The sequence below is a fragment of the Drosophila subpulchrella genome, chromosome 3R (assembly GCF_014743375.2).
Source record: "Drosophila subpulchrella strain 33 F10 #4 breed RU33 chromosome 3R, RU_Dsub_v1.1 Primary Assembly, whole genome shotgun sequence".
NCBI classification, from domain to species: Eukaryota; Metazoa; Arthropoda; class Insecta; order Diptera; family Drosophilidae; genus Drosophila; species Drosophila subpulchrella.
In genome coordinates this window covers 2,972,843-2,999,833 of record NC_050609.1, presented here as the reverse complement: position 1 = coordinate 2,999,833, position 26,991 = coordinate 2,972,843, and the positions used below count along the sequence as shown (strand labels likewise).

Sequence of the window (26,991 nt, the reverse complement as noted above, 5' to 3'; positions counted from 1 at the left end):
GACAAGGGAATTATGTTTGATTAAGACAAAAGGTTTTGCGCTTTGTTGCAGTTCCGAATGGGTGTGGCCACTGAAAGATCTCTTATTTTCTCATGCTTTTCATTGTTGCAAAATTTAGTTCAATGTCGTCGGGGTTAATCATTGCTTAATTGGGTTAAGGGTTACTAAGTGGTGTTCTGTAAGTGCGGAGATATTTTACAACGGGTCTTGTTCCCAAATATAATGTAACGCATGTGAATCACTGGAAAATCACTCCTATGTGGCAAATAAGACACAATGTAAAGGAAAATATAATAAAGATATGATTATCAGTTCGCCTACAATCGAACTTTTTGATAAGTTGATTTATTACCAAGACAAATTGGATAGAGTAGGATGTATAACCAAAATGTAGGTAACATTGTTTATAGCAAATAGAAGGCCATTATCGATTTGAAACCTTTGCTGATTATTAAGAAAGTGGGTCAAGTTGTGTATCCTATTACATTTAAACTACAGTTACATAGAAAATCGAAACCCCATTGTTTGGAAAACAATTATTAATCGTTGGGTGGGTCAGAATAAATAGTAGAATCCTAATATTCCAATCTTACACCTATCAATCTTAGTCTTGCGCAGCCAATCTTTAAGTTATTACCACTGCTGATCCCATACAATACCAAATCAAATTACATATAGTTAAATCGTTGTAAGCTGTATGTTGTTGTTCAATTGGCTATCTGATGAAAGGAGACTCAAAATCTTGGTTCCCGCTTCACCCGAGACGATTAACAGGAAATTATTAGGTATTCCCACTCGTTTCAAGACCATAATTTCTGCTTTCATCTAATATCAGTCTGCCGGTCCTCGATTATTTGCCAGCTGCGAACGGGAGTCGGAAAATCTTATCTGCCCACAAGTTTTTTCTTCTTTTTTTTGCGAAACTCGAAAGAGATGGAAAAACAACATACACACAACCGATAATTGTACCGTTAAGCGGGGCTGTATAAAAGAAATCACAAAGACTAAAAACCGCCGATAACAATTAAAGAGTAAATTGCTGTGGGCAAGAGCAAAGGGGATTGATCAGGCGTCGATTGAATCAGAAACAAGTTCGAGTTCTACTTCGATTACAAGTTCCTTCTTCGTAAACCTGGCGAAAAAAAATAAAAAACACGCTGGACACTTGCATAAAAACTTGCACCGTAGGATTGGTACACCTAAAAGTTGTTTAAAGTGGTATAGTTAAAGGAAATAATTTGTACAATCGATTATAAAAACATATCTTGATTATCCAACTGTTTTGGTTCTATAGATAGGGAAACCCCTGTTGATCAAGAACATTTGAATAAAATAAACACAGCACACCTTTTAATTAAAGTGTATGATACATTTGTCTGTACGAAATGAAAACAAAACGTCTCTCATCAATCAATTACTAATTAGTCGGGTATTTCTAGTTGACTGGCTTTCCTAGGGTATTTCATTGCCTCGGCAAGTCTCATTTTTCATGCTTTTCTTGTTATTGCTTAGACTGTTTTATGGCTTAATATCCTGGGGGTAAAACTGGTTCATGTTAGTACACACACAAGTGTGTCTCTCTGTGTACATATGGACGGGTATTAACGTATAAATGGCTGAATGTCCATCGATCGATCGCCGTTTGCCTCTACTTCTTTGGTACATATACATATCTCTGGCTCCCCACTTAAAACCATTTTTATTCGGTTGGACTCCGCGTAATGTTTTTTTGTTATTCTTTTTTGTTTTCATTACTTTTTGGGGTCGGTTTGGTTTCTTGGCTTTCTACGGGGCACTCTGCCTCTTGCCACTGCTGCCTGTGGCCTGGTCTGGAAACGGGTTCTCATTTTGTCGCTGCCGGTTGTTGGTTGTTCTTAAAGATTGCCTTGTTTTTTCATGAATCAGAATGTGAGAAAAAGGCTCTCGGCTGCAAATCGCAGCTGGGGTCTTGCAAAGCGGTTTCCTTGTTAATAAGCACAGCTCAATAAGCATTCGATAACTGTATGTATACTGTTTTCAAATTAATCCAATGTTAATTTACAAAGTATGCAAGTATTTTTAATATCTTTAAATAAATCCTTTATCTGGAGAGTTACATTTTCAATTTTTTTTCATGAAAGTAAAATTTGGTCCATTTCTTCATGATAAGAGTGTTACATAACATCCGGCATCAAAACTAATTAACACTTGTTGCGAAACCAAATGAGATTCCCCCAATAAAATACCGCCAAAAAACCCGTTTCGAGAAAAGTGAATTTTAAGAAAAACAAGAACAAACATTTCTTTGAATTCCTGTATTTTGTTTGCTGCGTTTGCTCGCAGAGAAAAGCAAAATCGATAATTAAAAATAAGCCATAAGCTAAAAATAAAATTATGCACAAGGTGGGTTGACCAAACTCACCCATTCACAGCCCCCAAATAAAGGGGCGTGTGTGAGTATGAGTGTCTGTATCTGTGGGACACTCTTATCCGTATCTGTGTGGGGCTCATAAATAAATCAAGTGTAAATTGAACACAAATCCGACTCAAAGAAAAAAGGGCGGGGAAATGGAGAGAAATAGAACGGGGAACATAGAGAATCTGTGCTGATGGTGGCAAATGAAGAAACCGCAAACAGTGGAAAATCATTATTAGAATTCCACAACATTAGTGACAACAACATTCACTACACCTTAAGAAAAATATTTTAATTTAAATTTGTTTAAAGTCGAATACATTTCTTTACAATTGAAATATTGCAATGACATGGATCATCTGCAATAGTATAAACATTCTTGGGACAGTTTTGGAAATTGGCTTAAATTAAATCTAATTAAAATAGCATGAGTAACCAAAGAATCTTTCTAGTACGACATCATCCTTGTTATACCCGTTACTCGTAGAGTAAAAGGGTATACTAGATTCGTCGGAAAGTATGTAACAGGCAGAAGGAAGCATTTCCGACCCCATAAAGTATATATATTCTTGGTCAGGATCACTAGCCGAGTCGATCTAGCCATGTCCGTCTGTCCGTCTGTCCGTCTGTCCGTCTGTCCGTCTGTCCGTCTGTCCGTCTGTCCGTCTGTCCGTCTGTCTGTCCGGATGAACGCTGAGATCTTGGAAACTATGAGAGCTAGGCTATTGAGATTTGGCGAGCAGATTCCTGAGCTTCTTACGCAGCGCAAGTTTGTTTCAGTAGAGTGCCACGCCCACTCTAACGCCCACAAACCGCCCAAAACTGTGGCTTCTACAGTTTTGATGCTAGAGTAAAAATTTAAACTGAAATGAATTGTTTTCATCAATACCTATCGATTGACCCAAAAAAAAGTTTGCCACGCCCACTCTAACGCCCACAAACCGCCCACAAACTTCAAAAAATCGTAAATATGAACGCGGATATCTCGGAAACTATCAAAGATAGAGTATTGGGATTTCAAATTTAGATTCCGTAGCCTTGTGCGCAGCGCAAGTTTGTTACGCAAATATGCCACGCCCACTCTAACGCCCACAAACCGCCCAAGCCTGTGGCGCCCACAATTTGTATGCTAGATTAAAAATTTTAACTGAAATGTATTGGTCTCGTCAATGCCTATCGATTGATCCAACAAAAAATTTGCCACGCCTACCCTAACGCCCACAATGCTTAAATCTGTCTTCCGCCGGTAGGTGGCGCATTTAAATCTCGCTTTGCTGCTTGCATATCTCCATTTCCCTTTGGTTCCTTTAGCTGAGTAACGGGTATCTGATAGTCGAGGTACTCGACTATAGCGTTCTTCCTTGTTTTTTCTTGTGTACCTCTACGAAAAACAGCAAGATGAGACCGCAAAGGAATTTCTCCCAATTTGTCAGAATATTGATTGGACACCAAGGTGACTTCGAAACTGTGACTAACTCGCATAATTGTAAATTCAATTAAAGCCCAGAAAAGCCACTTAAACAAGAAGCCACAAAAAAAAACCAAAAGGTGGTACTCACCAAAAAATTTGGTGGGAAATTACATAAGCAATCAAAAGAAAGCAAATGGCGTTTAAAAATAAACAAATGATAAAGATAATCGAGTGATAAGTGCGTGTGTCCATACAAGTTGAGTTTGAGTGTATGGGTGGGGGGCCTTATCAGCTGGAGATTTATGTGTCGTTATGCAGCACTTGTTTTCCCCTTTTTTCTTCCAACCAATACCTTACAATTGATTTGTTGCTATAATTTCTATTTATATAAACAAACAATTTCATTACAATTGCCAGCACGAGCAATTGAATTTCAATTATGCAAATCAATTGAAAAGGGGTACAAGTAAATCCAAACATCCGAATAGGAAATACTCTAATAACAGAGTAAATTTAAGCACATAAGATAAATATTTAAATACTTTGTATATTTTTTTATATTTACTATAATATAATAATATAAATCATATTTATTCGTAAGCCATAACTGCACTTAAAGACTTGTCTGTAAACTTCTAGCTTTATGAGTAGCTGATTAAAAACTTACAGAACGGAAAGTTATTAAATCAGAAATATGTATATCTTTTACTTATTTAACTTCATCTTTAAACCAACTACATCTTCATCTGTCTATCTTAAGGAAATTACTTAATTCAAATTGCACACAGTAATTTGAAAACAAAAGTGCACATTAATTGGCGATATGGATGAATCAGATTGATTGGCAATATGCTACAAATGCGTTTTGGATTGTTGCTATTAATGCGATGTTGCCTTGTCGTTGGTAATCGAATCGTAATCGAATTGCTATAACGCCCAGCATAACGACATAACGTAACGTGTCAATATCCATTTTCAATGGCATTTGACGTTTTGAAAGCCAAACCGGCAGAGTGGAGAGTACAAAAACAACAACTAAAACCACTACAATGGAAGCACTTTGATTCGCATAACATAAATGAGCGTACACACTCGTGCTTTCTTCTTCCTCTCCATCTCTCCAACCCCCCCCCCCCTTACCAACTGACCTATCAGCACTGATAAGCGGAGAGAGCGGGAGAGCCTAGCTGCACACATACACAACCCACTCGAGAACCCACACACACAGCACGCACAAGTTGGCTAGATAAGCGCGCCTTGATTAGCAGCGACGTCAGACAATAGCGAGTCGAAATGAACGAGTGGCAAGTGTGTGAAAGAGAGTGGGAAACGGGCGCAGCACATCTCAAAAGTGGGAGGACACAACCCAAGAGGGGAGGAAGGAAGGGAGAGAGAGACAGATGCAAGCGCCACTGCACCTTGCACAGTGGGTGGTATTACGGAATTAATTAAAAAAGATGAAGTAAACCAAAGTCGTATCTCTATTTAATAAATTGCGAATCAAAAATAAAAATTTTAAAAGGCTTTTCAATATTACAATTCAAAACCACCAATGAGTATATTAAACGATTAACTAAATTACTTTAATGACAACTCAACAGAGCTAGGAAAATATAAAAAATCGAGAAAACATTGTTATTTTTAACATGTAATCTTATACAATTGAATTGATTTCACATAAAATCCGTCGTCTAATAATCACCCAGGATTATAGTAGGATCTTACGTTGGCAGTTAATACCTTACATCCCCACCAATATTGGCGAAATCGATCCACTGTGCCGCCAGATTTGGGGCTGGGCTGGCACGTCACCCAGCCCACTTCCACTTCCAGCGGCAGAGACAACACAATTCCATTGACGACGTAGTCTATCAACGCCACAGCCTCTAACTGAAAAGTGCACAATGTCCGTAATGTGTATGTTCGTATGGATGTGGCTGTTTATGTCTGTATGGGGGCGCTTCAATGGCCGATTGACCTTTGCATGTTAGATTAACATTGAATATGAAATCCAATTCCCCTCCTTCTTCTTCTCCACACACAGATCCTGTTTGTGGGCCATCTGCGCTGCGTATCTGTGTGCCTCTGTGGCGTAGGCCTTAATTAGTTTAGCCTCAGCTCGGACACGTGCAAAAGCCAAAAGCCATGTAAATGGGATCTACAGAGGTCAAACGATATAGACTATCTCTGGGCAGCATTAAAAACCGCACCGAACCAACTATTCCAATTACTGATGCAGTTCGAGTACTAGCAGAAAATGTCACACTTCAGGTGCGGTTTCTGTTTTCCAGGCTTAAATAAATTGAAGTTCTATCGAAATCGATTAAAAACCATAGACTGATACCAAAACATACTTTTTTTTGTAAATATTTAAATATCTTTCTTAAGTGCATCTAATCCATTCTTAAGTTATGGTAATTTAAACAAATTGTTCTTTAAATTAAACCTGATACTATTCACACAAGTGATTTTTGGGAGATCTCTAGTTTTTTAGTGTAAACATTTACCGAAACTTCCATTTTACTAGCTATAATTATAATAAATAATATTAAAACTATCTTGATCTTTTATGGTTATTTTTCTGACCCCGATCGTTTGGGTTTGCTTAGTGGGAGAGTTTGTGTGGGTCTGTGAAATTGTCGGTAATTTGATTTCTAGTGTTTTCTTCCTGCGTGGCTCAACCTTTCGTTTCGTTTGGTAGGGGTGGGGAGTGACCCCGAGATAACCCCAATCCCAACAAGTCTCCTTCACCCCTGCTTTGCCGTTATTTACGCTTGATTCCTTCCTTCCGCTCTGGTTGGGCGTTAGTGGATTGACGGGGGCGTGGCTTTTCGACATTGAAAAACCTCACGTGCGTTTGCGTTGCCAACAAAAGTTTGGTTTCCTTCATTTTTCTTTTTTCTTGACTTTTTTTATTGCTGCAATGTTTGCAGCTTCTAGCCGAGTTCAATGTCGCGGCCAATGCAATTTGAGCAATTGCATTTTTACGCTTTTTCTTATTTATCTTTAATCGGCATGTCTGTCAGTCGATTGCCAAACTGAAGGCCGGGAAAAGTCAATACAGTGTGGCCCTGCATAATAGTCAACCGCATTCGCATTTTCTCAAAGACAGTGAGTCGTCAAACAAAAAAATGAGTACAGAAAATTCTTTGGATATAAAGTAAATTTCAACCTAATGTTATGAAAGTTCAAACTTTTAGAAGAGTGGAAAACTCAGTTTGCAAATGATTACTTTGGAGACCCGACTGTTTAGTTTTCTTATTTACATACACTTTTTGCGAAATACAAATGGCGAATAAATGAATACTGATTTGTTAGCCTAGACGTCACAGTTCATTATTAAGTAACACAGTGGCCGGCTTAATACAAATAAAGATAGCTTTTTAAGCAAAGACTTTTATATCTGGAGAAATTAATATATATCGTTTATTCGCCTTTGACCACACATAATGGTTAGTCACTGGAAGTAATATCTGCATTTCCAGGGTACTTTTCTGCGATAAACACGATACTGGTCACACTGACGCAGCGTTTCCCAGATAGTTCCCACAACCCTTCCGTTTCGAGTCATTCGAAACTGAGCCCTTAACATGTGTTCAACACCAGTGGATAACGCAACAAGGGAAACGCGATAAAAAAAAATATATACATTTATGAAAACTAACCCGGTGAACTCCGTAGAACGGCGCTTTCAGTGCGAAAGAGACGGCGAGAAGGGCCTCATGCATGGAATCCCGTGGAAAGAGAAGAGGAAGAGCGTCGCGGGGGATCACCGACGCCCAGTAGCTCTCAAACCGTGAGCAGCTGTTGTTGACTCTGCGGCCGTTCACTCTACGTTGTTGTATTACTTGTTGTTGTTATTGCTGCTTCTGCTGCTGATTTAATGCTGTTGTGTTTGAGAACGTGTATTTATATTTTTGCTGGCTTTGTTTTACAAGTGTTTAACTAGCTGCATGGCTTGAATTTTACACAATTTTAGCACAATTATTGCACATCTGGTTAGCTTGAAAATTAACAAATAAACATTAATTTTTATTTTGACTTTGCAACCATATTTTTTTTAATCACTTTTCCGCTTTCTTTTCATTACACTCGAAGCACATTTCATTATTATTAGCATTACTATTATCATAACTATTTTTGTGTGTTGCTCTTTGCGTACTATTATTAAATCCCAACTGGAAAATGTTTTTAATTTGCCATATCCGCTGCGCTTTGTCTTTGTGTGTGCGTGTGAGCGAGCGAGCAAGGGCGAGGAGAACGGAGGGTGGAGAAGAGTGAAGAAAGATCAGAAAATATGCTGCAATATGCGAGAAATCCGCTCAACTTTCGCCACATTACGAAATTAAAGCCAAAGCCGGAGACCCAAGCGCCCCCAACAAACTGCTTTTAAACACTTCTTTTTTTTTAAGTTACTTTTCTTTTGCAGGTCAAAAGTCTGAAAGACAAAGGAGTGCGAGAGAGAGAGGGAGACAGAGGGAGACCCAGCAGATACAGATACCAAAAAGGCAGGCAAAATAAATTGTGGAAAAAAGTCATAAATAACTCGAAAAACCAGTTTATGTTGCCGGTGTACAAACAGGCAGCTCCAAAGCAACAAAAGCAACAGACACAGTAAACAAAGTGTGCAGCAAAACGAAGAAAAGTGCGAGCGAGCTAAGAATAGTACTTAACATTAAAAAAAAATTGAAAAAACACAACAGGAAAGGGGAAAAAAACCAAACTCGTTAAAGTTGTGCAGAAGATGGAAAAATAAAGCACAGACACAGCTGATTAAAAAAAACTAAAAGATACACACAGGCACACGCACACAGCTGAGCGAGAAGAGAGGATAGATAATTTTCCAGTTGTGGCAGACTGTCAAGCCAAAGGAGATAGAGATACAGATAGCAGAGGTGTTTAGCAACAGTTTGACAGGCACAACTCTTTTCTGTTATGCTCCACAGGTCCATTATTTATTTTGTTCTCCAACTTTTGACACACACTCACACACACACACATGAACCAAAGCAACAAGAGCGCATGAAAAACGTGGCTGCACTGCATTCAAAATCATTTCCAAAGGAAACTGGAGCAAACACAATTTATTCAACGTCACAGCGATAAAGCGATTAACGCGTACAACAAAACACACCACGAATTCTCACAAATATACTATACTGCAGTGGACACCCGCAGCGCACCGCGAGATTTGCGAGAGAGTTGCGAAAAAACAAGTACGGCGGAGGAGGAGACGGAATGACAACTGCCGCGCCAAGCGATCGAAAATCAAATGAGCCCCGCACAAAGAACCCGCGATGGCAAAGGCAGCGGGAGAGAAAGAGAGAGAGTGCGAGAGAACCCCCCACACAGCGAAAAAATTCGGTATAACATGTGAAGATCAATTCTGTGAATCACGAATAAAATATGTTTAATTATGCGCTCTTAAGTGTACTTCCTAATTTGTTTCTCTAAAATAATACAAGCGATTAACACTTAAATTGATACAGGCTTCAGCACTGTATGCAGTTAATCATTATTTTATTTTAACCTACTTAAAATTTACTAAACGCAAAAATTAGAACAAATTTATAGTCTTGGTGGCATTCGAACCTGGTATTTAGTTGATGGATAAATGTGTGGAAACCTCTTGCAAATTAAAATATTTTTCTTGAAAAAGGCTTTCCAAAATAAAACTCATTTTGAACCAAAAACCTATTCGATCGAGAATATGAAAAATATATTTACCTGAATTTCTCTCGGTGTAGGAGAAAGAGCGAAGGACAACGCTCGAGAGAGGGAGCGAGGTAAAAACACTTGTGAGCGTGTGAAAATGCGGCAAATGAGCAGTTTGTATTAGTATGTAATTATTGTTCATGCCGCTGCTGCTGGATGTTGTTCTTGTTCTTGTCACTTTAGGGGAGAAATACAACAACAACATCGAGGTGCGAGAGTGAGATACAAACTGATAATGACGAGTGACAGAGACAAGTAGCGTTCATGCGTCACAGGCCGAGAAACTATCGCAAGCAAACTCGTTACACAAACAAAACGCACCTGTCAAACACACTCACACTCACTCACAATTGAGGTTGAGATTGGAGAGTGGAGCATGGAGAACGAGAAGCGGAATAAGTTAACCAAGCCGGCAAAAGAGAGGCTACGATCTATGGCTTTACCTCAATGGAGATTTCTTTGGAGCGCAGTCGCAACTGTGGAGTTTGCTACCAATACCAGTAAGAGCAAGCGAGAGGGTGGTGGAGGGGTGGAGTGGTATGGGGAGGTGGTGTCCGCGAGGGAGTGACTCATACAGCAGTGCCATGCATAAACGGCGATAAGCGAGACAGCTGTATGCCTGCTGCCATAACAGTGTCTGTTAACAGAAATCCCCTGGAATTAGCACAGTGGGATTGGTAGTGAATATCTGTAGAAAAAATATACGCATTATTTGCATTTTACCCTTATTCAACGAGATAATAGTCAATGTTTTCCTTTTTATAAATTATTTCTTTACTTCTTATGACTTACTTTTACAAAACATTATTATATTTAACTAATTTCACACCATAAATCAAAGTAGAGCTGAAGATTTAAACTAAGGATTTGTTTTTGAAAGCGTACAAGTCTAGACAAATCAATTTAAGATTTATTTCCCTCAGCATACAACACACTATCTCGCTAGGCATAGATATCGATACCGCCGCCGGTCATAATTAAATGATTAAATATTTAGTTAAGGCTCTCAAGTGGTTTAACCTTCAATCAGATGTGTTTTTTTTAAATTGCACATCGATAGGCCCTGCTGGTGGTGTAATTATTGAAATAAAGAAACAGCTAAAAAAAAACTCGAGCAACAACTTGGAGTTTCTGGGGTTATTGAGCTTCCTCTCTCCGATTCTCCAGCTCGCACGGAGGTTGCTGCAGTTGATATGCGACTACGCATTTGACCTCAATTGCAGAGGCGCGACAGAGATGGCGAATGCCGGGGAGATGACTGTAGAATCCACAGGCAGTGTACATATATATAGGTTTTACTGTTGCTTTTGGTCTTTATTTTCTTTGGTGGCCTGGCAATTAATTAATTAAAATGTAATTTATGTTTGCTGTTCCAGCGACATTTATTTGTTTTCGAAAATTAAAAACAATTATGAGTGAAAACACAAGAGCCGAACACAAGAACCAAATCAATGGCACAAGGAAAAACCAGTTGCTGCTTAATTATCAGTACGCAAGAGCAATAAAGTGGAAGAAATACACGACAGACAATCTTGAGACGAAGAAGGACAGAGCCATAGGGGAGAGTTCAAAACCGACTCTTTGGGTTCATTAAACATGACTGAAATCTTTCTCGGACACACAGTTTAGTGTCGCCTATTCTTCAGCAAACACAAAAAATTAAGTGAACGGTTTTGACTGAAGAGAATCCTATTCAGATTTTAAACGGGATGATATCTTAACCTCTTAGAGGAAATATTCAGAATTTTTTTTTTGGTTTTTAGCCAATTGATTGATGGACTCGCCTCACCAACAGTCAGTTTAAATGCCTTATAGTCAGGGTTATACATATACTTTTCTCGAATATTATATACCATTTCAAAATGAAGGAGTTCCCGTATATAAAAGTTTTTCCCTGCCATATACTCCTGACACTCGAGAAATACCCGGCAAAAATCGCAGAAAAGAACGCAATGAGTGTGGTGGAAACAAAAGGAACTCAAACAAAAACCAGACTTGACCTGAGCAACTTGTTAGGCTCCCCTCCAAAGCCACGTCTAATCTGCTTGTCCGCTTTTCCCCTCCGCCCCAGGAATTCCACGGCTCCAGACACCGCGATAGAGACAAAGATGAAAAATTAACGCAAATAGAGCGCTGGGGGAGACTCAAGGGGCGCCGAGATAAAATATAAAGGCGAACTTAAGCCAGCCGAGTTAGTTGAACAGCACTTGTCCCTTTTCATTTTCTTCATGACGCTGCTCTTGAAATTTTAAGTACTGAAAAGTGAGAAAATTGAAAAGAATTTTATGGTAGTATGGCTTTTTAATCAAATGATGATGCCTAGATTCCTTTAAACATGTTTTATGCGAAGGTTTAAACGCCGTTTACAGCACTTCGGTTTTCAGAAGAATAATAAAGGTTAGTTGTGCCACAATTTATGTATAAATATACGAAAATATTTTACTTTGTTTAAGCTCCACTCGACCCCGTTTTGTTTTTTTGTCCCAATTCCAAAGGACCCCACTCTTGATTCCGGTTCCCGACCATCTGACAGAATTACCTGATGATTCATTGCCGAAGGCTTAAAATGATCCAACCGCAAATGTCGGTGAAAAATAAAAAGGGGCGAGAAAAAAGAGGCTCCGTCAAAGCTTTGTGTCAGCTGTTTGTATGTGAAATCCCATCGATTTGTTTGACAGGCTTTTACTTTCACCCACGCGCACTCCCCCTCTCCATTTCACTCTTTTCCTGTATGGGACTCGAGCATCTAATTTAATTAGATGAAATTTTCACACTATTGGTTTTTGTTTTCCTGCTTTCGCTGACGTTGCTCTTTTTGTGCATTTTCATTCAGCTCAATTGCAAAATGAAAGAGCAGCATTTTCTAAAGAACAAAGTTTCCCTGATATAACCGCCTATTTCTTATCAATTGCTAACAATTATATTAATCCTTCAAAGAGCTGGTCATAATTATCGTATGTTTAGTAGAAAAAATAATGTTAAGCAAAATTAGTAAAGTCATTTAAGATAAGATTAACTGATTAGTGTTTCTTGAATTTGTGAGATATTTTAGTACTAGTTAGAAGTATAAATTTAAGTTTAGAGCTCTTAACATGAAGGTAATTTAAAACTAGTGGGTGACTTATACATTAAGTTAAAGTAGGGCGGAACCGACCTCTGATCCATTCTACACTAAATTAAATTTGTACTATAAAACGAACTGAAGAAGAAATTAATTTTTTAATGCCTGAAGGGTCTTTAGACCATGGTTTTTTTTTCACAGAGAGCAATGTGTTCGGGGTCTTTTCTATGGCTCACATAGAGCGAAACACCCCCACGCAGTCTTACCCATTCACTCACTTGTAGAGCAAAAAAAAAAAAAAAGTAGAGGAAAAAAGAAAAGCCAGCGATTGACAGTCGACAACAGCCTAATGACGTCACCGGTAAGTAGTGCGTGGTGTGTGCGCGGATGTTTGATGGGTCACTTGTGCTTTGCTTTTTTATTTCGGTGTGTTCGCTCTTACATTCACATTATTTTTGCTAAATCCGCAATTTGTCCTTGCTTTTATGTGGCCCCACAGCTGCTGCTACTGGTCACCCAACCCAGACCACCGCCCACCGTTATCCTCTCGCTTTCGTTCGCTTTTCATCAGCGCTTTTCTTGTGTTATTATTGGAGCTACTTTTTTGCAGCACGCAACTTGGCTTTCTTTCTGCGGTTCCCTCTCTCCCCATTCGATAAAGTAGAGGTTCCCTAAGTAAAACTACCTTGATAAAAAAAACAATGTTAAATCAAAAGAGGAACTGTACTTTAAAAGATCATTTTGAATATTCTGAAGTAACTAAGATTATGTAATCATTCGGCCACAAAAATAGTTTTGTTTACCAAATGTTTTATAATTATAATCATAAGTTCCAGTTTTAGATATTACAATATCATCTGATTTAAAATTATTTCTGGAAAAAATATAGATATTCCAACAATGCTAGTTTTTCCAAGGGAAGTTTGACTGTAATTCCTGCCCAATGGGTGGCAGGTGGCAACACTGGCAGGGCGGCCTACGTTATGTTGCTTGTTGTTCTCGTTTCTAACTGTGAATTTAGGTTATCCCCGTGGCCCCTGCCTCACCATCCCCCCTTTCTCCATAACAGCTCGGCTATTAAATAATAAAAAGTAATACAAAAAGTTTGTTTTACGTTACATTCGCTGTCTCCATCTAAAATGTGTGGAAATGTGAATACTTAGATGTGTATGAGTAAGTTTGTTGGTTGGCTAGCAACAAAATTACGCTAGTTTAGGTTGGTTAGCTGCTTTCCGTTTTCTTTTCTATATATACCGCCGCCAGTGGCGTGTAAAATAAATGTTGTAACATGATTTCTGTTTTGCTTTTTCTTACTGTTTGTTGGAAAAACATGGTGAAAAAGAGGTTCAATCATCACCGGTTATTACCTAACCTACTTCAATTGGAGCGGGTCAGCAAGCATTTTTAATTCCCCTTTCGTTTTAAGGGTTCAATTTCCTAAGCTGTAAATAAATCATAACAGCACTTTTATTACTGGGACTAAAGGATTCAGGATCTACAAAGTCTTCTTTAAAGACTCCCCAGCTTATCATATATTGTTCCAGCATTTAATTCCCCGAGGTCATCTAATGAATCCCCGATAAACTACCCCCAAAAATCGTCTACCTCGGAGGAATCGTGATGAGCGACGTTCAAACAAGTGCTTTGTGTGATTAAATATAGCTGGAAGACCCGAAAATGCGGACAGCAAACATTGGGAAGACCCAATGGCAAACAAATGTGCGTTCGTATGTATGCATAAAGAACTATAAAACACAAAAATACAGAGACACAAAGTCGCAGGAAGACCCTAGAAACACCAACAAGAACCTAGAAACGTCAATAAAAGCGAGCACGAGGTAGGGTCATCAGCAACGACAACTTTGGACCCACATTCAAGGCGAAAAAGGTGCCTTCCGTCGGCCTGACACAAGGAGGCCGATCAACTAAAATGCCTATAAAATATTTATAATGTGCGTGAGTTGTGTGCACTTCGTTTCCCGCTTCCTTACACAAACACCGAGGGCATCTAATATGCATCCACATATGCGGGTATTATGTATTGGATTGGATTGGAAACCCATTTCATTCACCCCCTTCTAATTTGGCTGGCGTGCCAGAGGCGAGAAGAAGCAGACGCCATAAACCAAAAGCAGCAGAAACACTTGCGAAAATAAAATAAAATCAAACACACAAGTTTAAATAGAAACATCTCTTGCTAAAAATACAATCTTTTGGCAGAAAAAAAAGCTGCAACAGAAACGTAAAACACAACTGATGGTTGAACTTTTGGCAATGTACAGTATTCGCTAGGAAATTAATATAAATCTACATTTCTGTTAATCATGATGCTACACTTTTATGTACAATGTTTTCGGATATTTTTCGGAATTTAAGTCACATTATCTCTGGTTCTAACTATGCTGAAGAATTCGCGGTAGGAAGTTTTCAATAACAGCGAAGCCAAAAAAATTTACTGTTTCCTAGAAAATCTACACTTCTTAGTTATAAAATCGACAAACAATCATCCTCCGTCATAATCATAATCTTATCGCTATAAAAATATGACCGAAATACCACTTTTGGGAAATTTGTGGGAAAAACCCTAAGAGAATTGTTTTCTTAGCCTTTATCAATGCAAAAATGTAAGAATTTCTACGCACAATTTTAGGGTCGCTTGGGTTCGAGGTTTCGAGTTTGAACTATGATATTGGTATAAGGGGGGCCAAGGCCTCAGATTCATAGCCAGGAACCGAAACCACCAGTCAAGTTTAGCTTTTCTTGGTTTTCTGTGAGGAATTCGGTGCTAAGAATGGGTTTCATTGCGTTATTTAAGATGTTACTACCACTTGTAAAGGCAACTTAAGAACTGACTTGATTAAAGGTCATATGATAACAAATTGTTAACTTAATACTTGTAATAGTTTGTATCTTTTTAAGTAAATTTTGTTTACGATCTACATATTAAGGTTTTGTATTTTTGTAGATTTACATTCAGATTCAGATTCTTAAGGTAAAAGTAGATAGTAAGCTACAAGTGACAGTAATCCCTTCAAGTATCTTTGTGAATTATATTTAAAATTAAATTGGGAATCGGTTGAATTTTAGACAATCTTAACTCACCTTGCTTGCCGTTCTCGTCGCTGCATTTCGCCTAGCTAATTTCGCTTGAATCTTGACTCAAGAAGTCGATTGCCTTTCCGTGAATTTTGATAATGAATTTTGATCGGCTGCCGCTGCTGATTTTGTGTAGGTGTAGTTCTTCCAGTTGTTCTTGCTGATTGGCGATTGGTTTGATCCGAAATGCGGGTTCGGTTTGATAAGCAAACTGAAGGATCTGCAAGATCTGTGGGATGCGTGCGAATTGAGCGAATTATCCTCACCGCCCACACTCACACGCACGCACGTACGTGCACTAGCACACGCGCACTCACTCACACTCACTTAGCGTCCGCGCATTTCGCGCATGCGAATAACACACACACGGGAGATCCGCCGCTCTCTTCGCTCTTTCTCCCACTGGGCGACGACGACAGGTGTGTGTAATAAGCTCGTCTCGTCTCTTCACGTCTCTCCACTCTCTTCGCTAGCTTACAGTTACTCCTGTTGTTCCTTTGCCTTCTCTAACTGCTGTTGTTGTTGCTATAGCTGTGGGGTCGTCGTTGTTGTTTGACATTAAGTATGAAATTTGAGCAGCATCTCCTTGAATTTTCAGCTTTGTTGCTATATCTCCTTTTGTTTTTAATTTTAAACTTTTGTTTTGGTGTATGTGTATGTGCTGTTGTGTATTTATGTGTACATATGTCAAAAGGCGGGCTATTTATCGTAGAATTATTTGATTCCTATTTTGCTAATCCGTTGATCGAACTTGGGCTTTAATTTCGGTTTCAGTTCTTTAGATTCCGGTGCAAATTAGCCAGGTGTGTGTGTTGTGGTTGTTGTTGTTGTTGTTGGGAGTAAAGGAATACAGTCTCGAGCTACGCTGAATAACTAGGTAAACAAATAATTTTGGCTAAACAATTTGACAAACACACTTTTGCACATTTTATCCAACAATTTGTGTGACAACAAATCTGAAACTCCGAATTGTATTCATTCAGTTTGTTGCTATGTTTTTATTCCTCCCAGAGGCGGCTGACATTTTAGGCAAAAGTGCTTCTGCTGCTGCTTAAAGGTGTAGTTAAATTTCAGTTATGGACAATTTAACCGGTCAGTTGCACGCTTAAACACTTATAGCACATGGCTTCAGCTCCTGGATATCATAGCAATCTGAAAAATAGAAGATAAGATCATTTAAGACAAGCTAAACAAATAAAGAAAGCTGAGGAATATTAAAACAAAAGCTCGGAACCAATTCCCACCGCGGTCTAATGTTTTTTATATTTATTCCTACTTGACATGGAGAATGATTTGTATCTGATCCAAAATGACATATATAATATTCAAATTGATCATCACATCATATCAAATTTTTTCTGACTGTAAAAACAAAAGAAATTCAATAGACTGGTATTTTTTGGTATGTTTGGCCTGCCCGCGCGCGCAGGCTGGTCACACTAAGAGGAGAGCGCAAACTAAATTTGCTTTTTCTCATTGATTTTTATTTAATTTCTAGAGTGTTGTTATTGACCTCCGACTTTCAACTTTTAACAATTTAGTCCTTCAAATGAAAGATACATTATACTTTTATTGAGGCTACTCAATGAAAATCCGGAAATGTCACAGAATTAGGCCAATTAGCAGCCCTTTCCCCCCGCGCCATGTACAATTTTGGAAAAACACTTTGGCCGCAAGGCCGAAATAAATATTTCCGTACGTGATTTCGTTTATTTTTATAAATTTTCACGTTTTGTTATTCGATGCAAAAAAGAGCCAAAGCGGCGATGGCCAAAAAGAGTGGCAGAGAGAAAGAGAGAACGAGCGACAGTGGGGGAAAAAGGGAGAGGGTGTAACTACTCGACTTTTGGCCATATTTTTTCAATGGGCCGCCTTTCTGCCAACGCATCATTTTGTTTGGTTTGCTTCGATTCGTACGCAACCGATCAACTTGCGGGCCTAATTAATTAGCCAAATCGTTACTGCCGATTTACCTTTTATACAGTTTTGCACGCATTTTCACTACGCCTCATTTTTTCACCCATACACTCGCACACACGCACGCACGCACAGACACAGTTACACACGTTCGGACCGAATATTACAATTTGCAACTCGATTTGCAGCTGTGCGCTCGTCGCTTTCTCGTTAACTACTTAATGCACTACTTTTTACATATTTAGCTGGGCTCTTGTTTGTTTGATTTCCAACGAAACTGTCCTCGAAAGACCAAAAAACGCACGCAAGAGAGCACGAGAAAAATGGTGCGATTTTTTCCCTTGCCTGCACACACACACACACTCGAACATGGACTGAGACGGGGTATGACCGTGATGGCAAACTGAAGAAATGCCGCAGGCCGATTAAATACTGATTACCGATCAAACACAAATTATGTAAATTAATTGGCTTTCTTTAGTCCATTTTTCTTAATTTGCTTTAATATTAATTTAACAAAGGAATATCTTATCCGCGGACTTGTTTATTTGGGTGTAATAACTCAATTATGAAATAAAAATACCGTATAAAATACCGTTGTCTGTCGTAGCCAATTAGCCGGCAACTTTGTTTATCTACACTTGAAAACTGGATAAACCCACTTTATACACTTTTTGTTAAGCTCTTCAACAGTACTTCGCTTAATTTACAAAGAAAAACCTTAACTACCTAAATTGTTGCTTCAAGTAGGCAGAAATCTTCCATAACGAGTCTGCTCACACTTACACTGGGCACTGCTGAATTCACCAATGAACTCCACAATGCTCTATTATGCAAAATAGTTTGCTCTATTTTGTGCTAGTGTATGAAACTTTTTCAATCTTTTAATTGCAATTACGTTCGATTTTTACAGTTTGTTTTCGCGACTGATTTAGGCCTAAAATACGCAACTGCCTTGGCGTAGGGTGGCCATATTCAAAGTGCAGATAAAATACCGCATTCTAAAATACCGCAATTGCAACACGTGCGAGTTGCGTTCTCTCTCCAAAAAATAAATAAATTATAATTTACAGAGGATTTGTACGCTAAAAACGCAATGTTAAAAAATAAAAGAAAGCCAGGAAAGTTTGTAAGTCGAGATAGATTTGTAGTATATTTACTTGGCCTAACAATTGCTTGATTTAGGTGCGGGCACCAAAAAAAACATCGAAGAATGCCGACGATTCACCTGCTGAGGATCACAGCGACCTGGAGCAGTCCACTCCCAGCAGCGATGATGGCTTCGATGAGCCAAAGCCCACTCCCGCCAAGAAGGACCAAACGCCCACTACCAAACCAAAGAAGAACAAGTTCAAGCAGAGGGATGAGACCAAGAATGTGAAGCCACCCACGCTGGAGGAGATGAAGGAGCTGCGCGACACCCAGAACCTCTTCCATTCCAATCTCTTCAAGCTGCAGGTCAAAGAGATGCTGCAGGAGCTGCAGCTGAAGTCCAAGTACACAGATTTCATCGACAGCTGGCTGGAATCTTTCACCGACTTCACTCGGCAGCTAAAGGATGGTTTGATGGAGCGAACCCACCTGGAGGTGCCTCTCAATATGCCCCAAAAGCCAATCGGCTTCGTTTTCTCCAAGCCCACCAGGGAACCTTACCTGATTGGAGCTGCCTCCACGGGCACATTGCTGGGCCCCAAAATTGTGGTAGATGTGGCTCTTGAGATGCCCAAGGAATCCCTGCACAAAGACGATTACCTAAACCTTCGCTACGACCAAAAGCGAGCTCTATACCTGACCTATGTGACGGAGAGGATGAAGGAGTCTCCCAATTACGCCCAGGATCAGTTCACCTTCAACTACTACGCAAACAATCCGCTGAAACCGGTGCTGGAGCTGACCCCAGTGGCGAAGCAGGTTACCAAGCACTTGCAGGTGCGCCTCTTCATCACTGCCCCGCTGAGCACCTTCAAGCCGGGCAGGTTTGTGCCCTGGAATAACAATATTCGTCCCTCGTTCTTCGGCGACGAATGGGACGAGGAGGAGCCGCTGCCCTCCACCCAGCACTACAACGCCAACGTACTGTTTGATTTGACTTTGTCCGAGAACCAGGATTATCTGGAAAAGGCCTTCAAGGGCAGGCGCAACTTCCAGGATGGCTTGCTGCTACTTAAAGTATGGCTGCGTCAGCGAGGATTGGATATAGGATTCAGTGGCTTTAGCGCCCACATCCTGGCCGCCTTTATTGTCTACTTAAATTCGCAGCGAATTCTGCATCAGTCGAGCAGCAGTTACCAGGTGGCGCGCACCGTGTGGAACCAGCTGGCCAACACAGACTGGACCAAAGGCATCAGTATGGCTCCTGCTGCAATCCAGACGGAGGAACTGAGCAAGATAGCCACTCATTATGACGTCTGCTTTCTCGACTACACTGGCCACCTAAATCTGTGTGCAAATGTTCCACTTTCTCTGTACCAGAGGGTGCGAGAGGAAGCCAAACTGGCGGTGGATCTATTAAACGACATGAAGCTTAACAGTTTTCCACTCATCTTTATGCAGAAGTGTCCCCTGTACAGTAGGGTGGATAACATTTTGAAGTAAGTGCAGCTAACGTTTTCAATCACCTCAAAGATTAACTCTTCTGTTCCCCAGGATTACCAATTATTCTTGTGTAAATCAAATGCTTATGCTGCATTCCCAGCCGCGATTCAAGTATGATTATGCCAAGTACGGCTACCCGCAGCTGTTCCAATTGTTAACAGAGTAAGTGGACAAAGGGACTCCTCTAAGCTTAAATATAATAAACCTAATTTTTAGGCTCCTCCATAAGGGTCTCGCTGAGCGTGTCCATTCTATTCTGCCTTTGGAAACGGCGTGTACCGCCTGGCCTGTAGAAAGCAAGGCTCCTGTGATAGGAAAGCACATTCAACTGGGTCTAATACTCCAGCCAGAGCACGCCTACGAGGTGTTGAACAAGGGACCAGCGGCCAATGAGGATCCCGAGGGAGCTGCGGAGTTTCGACGTTTTTGGGGAGAAAAATCAAACCTTCGGCGGTTTCAGGATGGCAGCATCACCGAAGCTGTAGTCTGGGGTACCGCCCAGGATGCACCCTCGAAGAAACGACTAATCGTACGCCAGATTGTCCTGCATTTGCTGGAGCATCACCTTCAACTGGAGAGCAAGGATGTGCAATACATTGCCGCCGAGTTGGACCAAGTCTACCGCCTGACTCCGTGGTTCAAGGTGAATAAGCTGAAGACCAAGATTCCACTGGATCAGGACACCGATGCGGAGGCACTCAGTCCGCACGTCATTCGCTGCTACGATGAATTGGCAAGGCAACTACACGGGCTGAATGACCTGCCGCTAGATATCGTCTCCATATCGGGCACCTCTCCGGTTTTCCGTTACTGCGAACCGCAACCAGTCCTGCCACAGGCGCGAATGGCAGAAAAGTACATCCTAGCCGGCCACGTTCAGCGTGTGGTAATCCAACTGGGCCAGAGCGGCAAGTGGCCCAACGAACTTGCCGCACTGCGAGCTCTTAAATTGGCCTTCCTCATTGAGATTGGCGAGAAGTTGGAGTCGCAGTGCCACCTCAAATGGTTGGTCTGCATCGATGGTCTTTTGGTGCTAAAGCAGGGCTACTGTTTCCTGATTCAGCTGGCCCACACCAAGGAGCTGGCGTTGCTTAAGCGGAAGGTAAATGAGCGTGGCATAACCACATACGTAGACAATCCAGCCAGTCGTACCTTGGAGCGCGAGCACTACATCCTGCCAAAGGTGAGCGGGGCACTGCATTCGCTGCATCAAACCCATTCGGCTTACGGTCCCACTGTGCTGTTGGCCAAGCGATGGCTGGCCACCCAACTGCTGGACGAAGGACTATGGCCTGAGATGGCCACCGAGCTTCTGGTGGCACATCTCTTCCAGCAGCGGTGTGCTCCACAGGCCATAGAAGCGCCCCAAACCGGATTTATTCGCTTCCTGCAGCTGCTCGCACACAGCGATTTCAGTGGTGAGCTCTTCCTGCTCAACTTTAACAATAGCTGGCAAGGTAAGTCCTTAGTTATTATCTAAAAATGATATAAAGTAACAATAAATCATAATTTGTAGAACAACAAATTGCCGATATGGAGCACAGCTACCGCAACGACCGCCAGAGTTATCCTCCCCTGGCTGTGGCCACCTCCTACGATATGCAGCATGCCGGACGTCTGTGGACCTCTGATGAATCCCCCAGCCAGCGGGTACTGGGACATGTGACGCGACTGGCCCGCCATTCCCTCGAGATTATCGAAACCAGCATAATGTCGAAGGATCTGAGGTTCGTGCGGCCTGCGCAATTGTTTCGAGCTTCAAACGAAGGCTACGATTTGGTTATACAACTCAAGCCGGATCTGGTTCCCAATACGTTGTGCTTCGACCTGGGATCTCCATTTGTGTCCTTTAGCCAACCCAACTATCTCTTGCCCCCAGCCGGTGCAGATCGTCTTGCAAGAATTGTTGGACAGTTAAGGGTAAGGTATAAATAATTTCGCATATGTTTGGAAACTAATTTGTTTTCCTTCTGCGGTTTAGTCAGCCTACTCCGACTTCGCTGCCTTCTTTTATAATCCCCATGGTGGCAAGGAACTGGCCATCGTCTGGCGCCCACCCTCTGTATTTGCACCGAAACCATTTAAGGTCGTCGAAGTCCAAGCCTGCACTCCTTGTGAGAACGGAAAGGTGCAAGTGCTTAAAGAAACGCTGATCGAGGACTTTAAACTCCTGTTAAAAGATTTCTACCTGCGCTTTGCCACACCAGAGGAGCTCAAGCGGGAACAGCTTGAGCATCAAAAGCCTAAGCGGTACTTCAATGCTAGTAAGCAGCCGGATGAGTCCAGTCCGAAGCCGAAAAAGCAGAAGGTTCGCAAGGACACTGAGCAGGAGGCACCACCCAAAAAGAAACGACTCATCAAAAGTTCGGCTCTGAAGTCCTTGAATTAGTTGTAGCCATAGCTTATTGCCTAGCTGTGTAAGTTAACAAGTTTATTAATTAAATCAGTTTTTTAACGTAGATAAATGTTGAGGAATATATTTTTTATGAGCTCCAAAAATTTCATATAAAGAAAGTAGAAATATAGAAGTGATTAGGAAAAGTACAAGATTACTGCTGTGAGTTCTTGTACCTACTTCCCCTTTGGAGTTCCTCGTAGCTAACATTCCGCTTGATGTGCCTTATGGAATCTGGAGCTTTATTGATGGTTCGTGGATAAAGAGTTTTACTTAGTGGAGTTGACCTATAAAAATCCGGCTCCTTCATCCTTAAAGGCCTATCAAGTTGCTGAGTACAGGGTCTCCTTTCAAAGCATTCCCTATGCCGATCTTGTGGACCGAGATCAAAGTGAATTTGTCGCGATGTGCAAGGCTGCTCCGGCGGACATCTGGAAGTCTGAACCTGCGGTCGAACCTGCGCCATCAGCTCCTGTTCCACGCAGGTCTGTTGGGACTTGCAGTGCCGACAGGGCTGATGGCTCTCTTCCGATGTCGTATATTGACATTCATCTGATGTATATGACTCGGCGGAGGACTTGTTGCTCAGGTGGCTAAGTGAAGTATTGCAGCCTGTGGAGAAAGTTTTCGGCTGCGTCTGATGAGTCGAGTTCTGTGGCTCCTTTTTCACAATGGGATTTGGACTGGAAGAGCTCTGGGTTTGACAAGCCGAGTTCTGCGGCGGCTCCTTCTTCACAATCGGATTTAAACTAGGATAGTTCAGAGTTTGGCAAGCAGAGTTCTGGGGTGGTTCCTTCTGCACAATAGGAGATGTCTGAGTTTGGCAACTCGCATTCTGAGGCGCCTTCTCTTGCACAATAGGAGTCGCGCTAGGATAGTTCTGAGTTTGGCAGCTCGAGTGGTGCGTCGCGGACCTGGGACAGTGCTGGCAGCCGGTGTTCGTCATCAGGCCACTTGTAGAGGTGCCGGCGCTGTAGCAAAGTGGAAAAACGGGTTCCGGTTCTGCCTTGTTCTTGGACCATGCCAACTGAGTGGTCACGCTGGCAACTGTCCTTGTTCGGGAGGAGACGGGCTGCAGGAAAGGACTGGGAGAATTGGCCGTGTTCGAAGGATGCTTCACATCCGCATCATGGTCGACGTCCATCTGAAAATTGACTCTCTTTCGCGCGGTCTGTGCGAGAAGATCCTCCAGAGTACAGATGTTCGTGGTGGTTGCGGTGGGCAGGGAGAAAGCCACTGGCGCTGGCGAAGTCGAGTCCACAGGTCTCAGCTGTCCGTTGGATCCCAGGCGACTGTAGCTAAGTATTCGGACGTCCTCCACGCGACGCACATCTTGTTGGGTGAGCACGAAGATCTCATTGCCCACCATGATGGGAACTAAAATAGGAAATAATGGGCTAGCCTAAAAAATATCTGGCATACCAAGAGATTGGTACTCACTGTGCACAGCTGGTGCCGACTCCTCGGACACTTGCATCACCTTCCTTACAGTGGAGTTGTTGGCCATCGTCTCGGATTTACAAATAATTTTGGAAATATTTTAGAAATATATCTGAGAAAATTACACATGTACCTACACAATTTTTTTACACAACACAAAGGAGAAAGAAACCTTGATAGTTCAAAGCTTAAATTTGTTTATTAATGGATAGCGGTGCAAAAGATCAAAAACAGGTTTAAAAAGGCCGATCTCGCCCATAAGTTAATAATTGCTTAAGTGAAACACACAGTTTGAATCGTAAACTAATTCATTTTGAGGCAGTTAACATAAAGGAATAATAGTATTACACACTTCAATACAGTTCTGCTTTTCCCAACCAAAAAATGGGATTAAGTTAAGGGAACAATCAAGAGCCGAAACTCACAGAAAAATACTTGATTGCAACACTGAAAATATTTCCTATAAACCTTAAACGACGTTATTTTTAAGGAAAATATTACAGAAAGTTTCTTTCTATAGATAAAACTCTAGACCTAGCTGAAAGTCCTGTCATTTCAGTTCCTTTCAACTGCGAATGGATTCCTCTTTAACATTGGGCGCAATGTTAGCTCCCGTCGAAAGGGAGTCCTTTTCCTTGTTTCCAAAGTCCGGATATAATTTAGCCACTTGCCCCAGGGGCGTGCAAAGACGACCGGAGAAGTCTAGTCGCTTGTTGGACTGACTTCGTTCCGCCGAGGAGATGATATCGAGCAGGGATCTAGCGACAATGAACTTAATTAGTACTAGAACATGATTAATAGATGGTCGACCTACCTTTGCCCGCAACTGGACATGCGGCGCTTGCTGGCCTTCAGCAGACTATTGGAGTTATTACTGCCACTTCCACTTCCACTGCTAAGTGGCTCCAGGCGCTCAGGAGAGAGTGGTGATTCCGTGTAGGAGCGCAGGAGACTGGCGCCTGGTTCCGACTTAAGCGGCGCATCGCCGTAGGCAGCACGTAAACTTTGCAGGCTTTCCAGCAGATTCTTGTGGTGCACAGTGGTGGCGTTCAGCTGAATAAGTTGCTCCAGCTCCCTATACAACAAGCGGTACTGGTCCTTGGCCTTGGATATCTTTAGTCTAGTCCGCAAATATAAAAAAAGATAAATTAACTATGGCATATAATAACGTATAGCTTCCTACCTTGCTCCGTTGGTGTGGGTGAAGGGCAGAACATCGCCGCGCGAGGCGCTCTTGTAGAGCTCATGAATGTGCTGCTGGCAGCGCACCTCCTCCTGTTTGTCCATGTCTTCCTTTACCAGCAGGTGCAAAAAATGCGGTAGCCAACTGATCTGTCGCTGCAGGTGGAACAGGATCGAGGAGCTGGTGGTCAAGGGGAAGTAGCGTGGCAGCCGTCGCGACAAATTGGGTGCAGAGGGATCCTTTACCTTTAGCGGCACCATGCGCGACATCTTAATGAGCTGGCCCAGTTCAGCGGTGCGATAGTCCGGGACTCGTCCTCCGGGTCCATCGGTAATCGCCGGTGCCTCGTCCATGCAGGAGCGCGTGATGCACAGGGAGTGGACAAATATCTCGCCGCCGCGGGCAGACAACATGTGGCTAGTGGCCTTGGAGCCAGTCTTGCGGGGCATTTCCAGCAGTACAGAGCGTCCGTTCAGTAAGAAGTTGATCAGGCAGGAGCTTGGACGCGAGGTAACGTCCACGGGCGTCACGAGGAACTGACCCAGGCAGGGTTGCAGGTCCGCCGAGCCGCAGCCACGGGGGGTGCACCACTTGAGGGTCACAGTCTCGTAGGTGGCACCCTGCTTGATGCTCGTGGGCAGACTGAAGTCTGGACCACAGGTGATCGAATGAGCCCGCCGGCTGTGCAGGATTTCCACATCGTAATTGGCGCTCGAGTTGGCGTTCTGCTCCTCCTTCATGGGAATGTTGGTTACAGTGGTGCTGGCCAGATCGTAGTGGTTCAGGATGAGGTGCGTAAGCTTGTACGAGATGTCCGGGGCACTGACCGTGTGGATCTCGACGTCCAGCAGCGGTGAGATCTTGAGAAGGCTGCGATTGGTCACCAAAGACTCGACGCCGAGCGGCACAATGTTGAGGATGACCAGGTGGCAGTGATCAATGGCCAGGCCTTTTTTGGCGGGCGGGGCCGCCAGGGCGTTCTGTTGTACGAGGACCGTGTTGAAGATGTCCTCCAGACTCTTCATGCTTGTGTTGTCCCGCGCCGATGTGATGCAGATAACGCGACCCTTGTTGGGAATACGTGGCAGTTCCTCTTGGCCAAAATCAGCCATTGCCCCCAACTGCTCATCCGTGGGTTCGGCGAGCGCTTCGATGGCGGCTCGCAGGCCATGGATCACCGAGTAGTCCGAGGATGTGGGAACGTTGCGGGACGGTACGCCCACCATTACCATGGCGTTCATCACGTGCGACATGTTTTGCGTGCTGGGACTCCAGGTGTTCACGATATGCGCCGCCGTATCGGAAACTATGAATCGCACGTGTTTCTTGCCCGGAAAGAGATCCCAGACCACACGGCAGTATTCGATCGAGGATTCGCAGGCGCACGTCCACAGGCTCTTGCTAAACTGGGATCCACCCCCACCTCCGGATCCTGCCGCATTTCCTGCAGCTCCTGGTCCTCCGCCGTCTGCCGAGGGCTTTCCCTTGAGGAAGTCCAACGAGATATACTCCTCGCTGGCGATGCTGAAGTACCGCGTGTGGTCCAGCACGAAGATGGTCTTCTGGTTGCGCTCGAACATGGTGGGGTCGCCTGGGCAGCTAAAATCGCATGAAAATCAAACAAATGCCAAATCTTAATTGTTTACAGTCCTTGTTCACCACGAACAGCTGGTTTGCTGTGGCGAGTTCAGACCGGCGGAATTTTCTGGCAACGCCGGGGAAACTAGAGGTGGATTAGTTGTAAAACTTAAGCTCCATTCACACAAGCCTGAGTTTTAACTAA

General features: G+C 42.4%; 4 protein-coding genes across 8 annotated transcripts in view; 1 reads left to right on the top strand and 3 right to left on the bottom strand.

Annotated features, from left to right (window-relative positions):
* The window catches only part of LOC119545705 (casein kinase I), a 32,851-nt gene extending 14,336 nt beyond the window's left edge, over positions 1-18,515 (bottom strand). Inside the window, exons 1-3 of one of the 5 annotated variants that reach the window (XM_037851463.1) lie at positions 17,652-17,965; positions 16,000-16,830; positions 15,685-15,907 (exon numbers count right to left, since the gene is read on the bottom strand). In XM_037851463.1, coding sequence (XP_037707391.1) covers positions 15,685-15,710 — 26 coding nt within the window. In that variant the 5' untranslated portion in view covers positions 15,711-15,907; positions 16,000-16,830; positions 17,652-17,965. Of the gene's footprint in view, positions 1-7,471; positions 7,810-8,940; positions 9,070-15,684; positions 16,831-17,651; positions 17,966-18,381 lie in introns of those variants that run through there. The other 4 variants (XM_037851464.1, XM_037851462.1, XM_037851472.1 and 1 more) reach the window with 4 other exon arrangements.
* A 73-nt stretch (positions 18,516-18,588) lies between these two features.
* Positions 18,589-22,696, top strand: LOC119552182 (nucleolar protein 6). Its single transcript, XM_037862024.1, has 6 exons — positions 18,589-18,724; positions 18,781-20,186; positions 20,242-20,352; positions 20,407-21,647; positions 21,707-22,110; positions 22,172-22,696. Exons 1-6 carry the CDS (start codon positions 18,692-18,694, stop codon positions 22,577-22,579), a joined length of 3,603 nt encoding a protein of 1,200 aa, XP_037717952.1. The 5' UTR covers positions 18,589-18,691; the 3' UTR covers positions 22,580-22,696.
* On the bottom strand, positions 22,697-24,182 carry LOC119552194. Its single transcript, XM_037862051.1, has 2 exons — positions 24,026-24,182; positions 22,697-23,962 (listed from the first exon to the last, which is right to left on the bottom strand). Exons 1-2 carry the CDS (start codon positions 24,090-24,092, stop codon positions 22,740-22,742), a joined length of 1,290 nt encoding a protein of 429 aa, XP_037717979.1. The 5' UTR covers positions 24,093-24,182; the 3' UTR covers positions 22,697-22,739.
* A 57-nt stretch (positions 24,183-24,239) lies between these two features.
* LOC119552187 (protein asunder) lies at positions 24,240-26,863 on the bottom strand. Its single transcript, XM_037862038.1, has 3 exons — positions 25,209-26,863; positions 24,840-25,145; positions 24,240-24,783 (listed from the first exon to the last, which is right to left on the bottom strand). Exons 1-3 carry the CDS (start codon positions 26,786-26,788, stop codon positions 24,591-24,593), a joined length of 2,079 nt encoding a protein of 692 aa, XP_037717966.1. The 5' UTR covers positions 26,789-26,863; the 3' UTR covers positions 24,240-24,590.
* Positions 26,864-26,991: the final 128 nt, after the last annotated feature.

Coding starts and splice junctions, on each gene's coding strand:
- LOC119552182 (XM_037862024.1), top strand. CDS start 18,692: ATGTTAAAAAATAAAAGAAAGCCAGGAAAGTTT. Junction 18,725..18,780: donor AAAGAAAGCCAGGAAAGTTT/GTAAGTCGAGAT, acceptor TGCTTGATTTAG/GTGCGGGCACCAAAAAAAAC. Junction 20,187..20,241: donor AGGGTGGATAACATTTTGAA/GTAAGTGCAGCT, acceptor TCTGTTCCCCAG/GATTACCAATTATTCTTGTG.
- LOC119552187 (XM_037862038.1), bottom strand. CDS start 26,788: ATGTTCGAGCGCAACCAGAAGACCATCTTCGTGCTGGACCACACGCGG. Junction 25,146..25,208: donor ACCCACACCAACGGAGCAAG/GTAGGAAGCTAT, acceptor TTTGCGGACTAG/ACTAAAGATATCCAAGGCCA. Junction 24,784..24,839: donor ATGTCCAGTTGCGGGCAAAG/GTAGGTCGACCA, acceptor CATTGTCGCTAG/ATCCCTGCTCGATATCATCT.
- LOC119552194 (XM_037862051.1), bottom strand. CDS start 24,092: ATGGCCAACAACTCCACTGTAAGGAAGGTGATGCAAGTGTCCGAGGAG. Junction 23,963..24,025: donor GTCGGCACCAGCTGTGCACA/GTGAGTACCAAT, acceptor TTCCTATTTTAG/TTCCCATCATGGTGGGCAAT.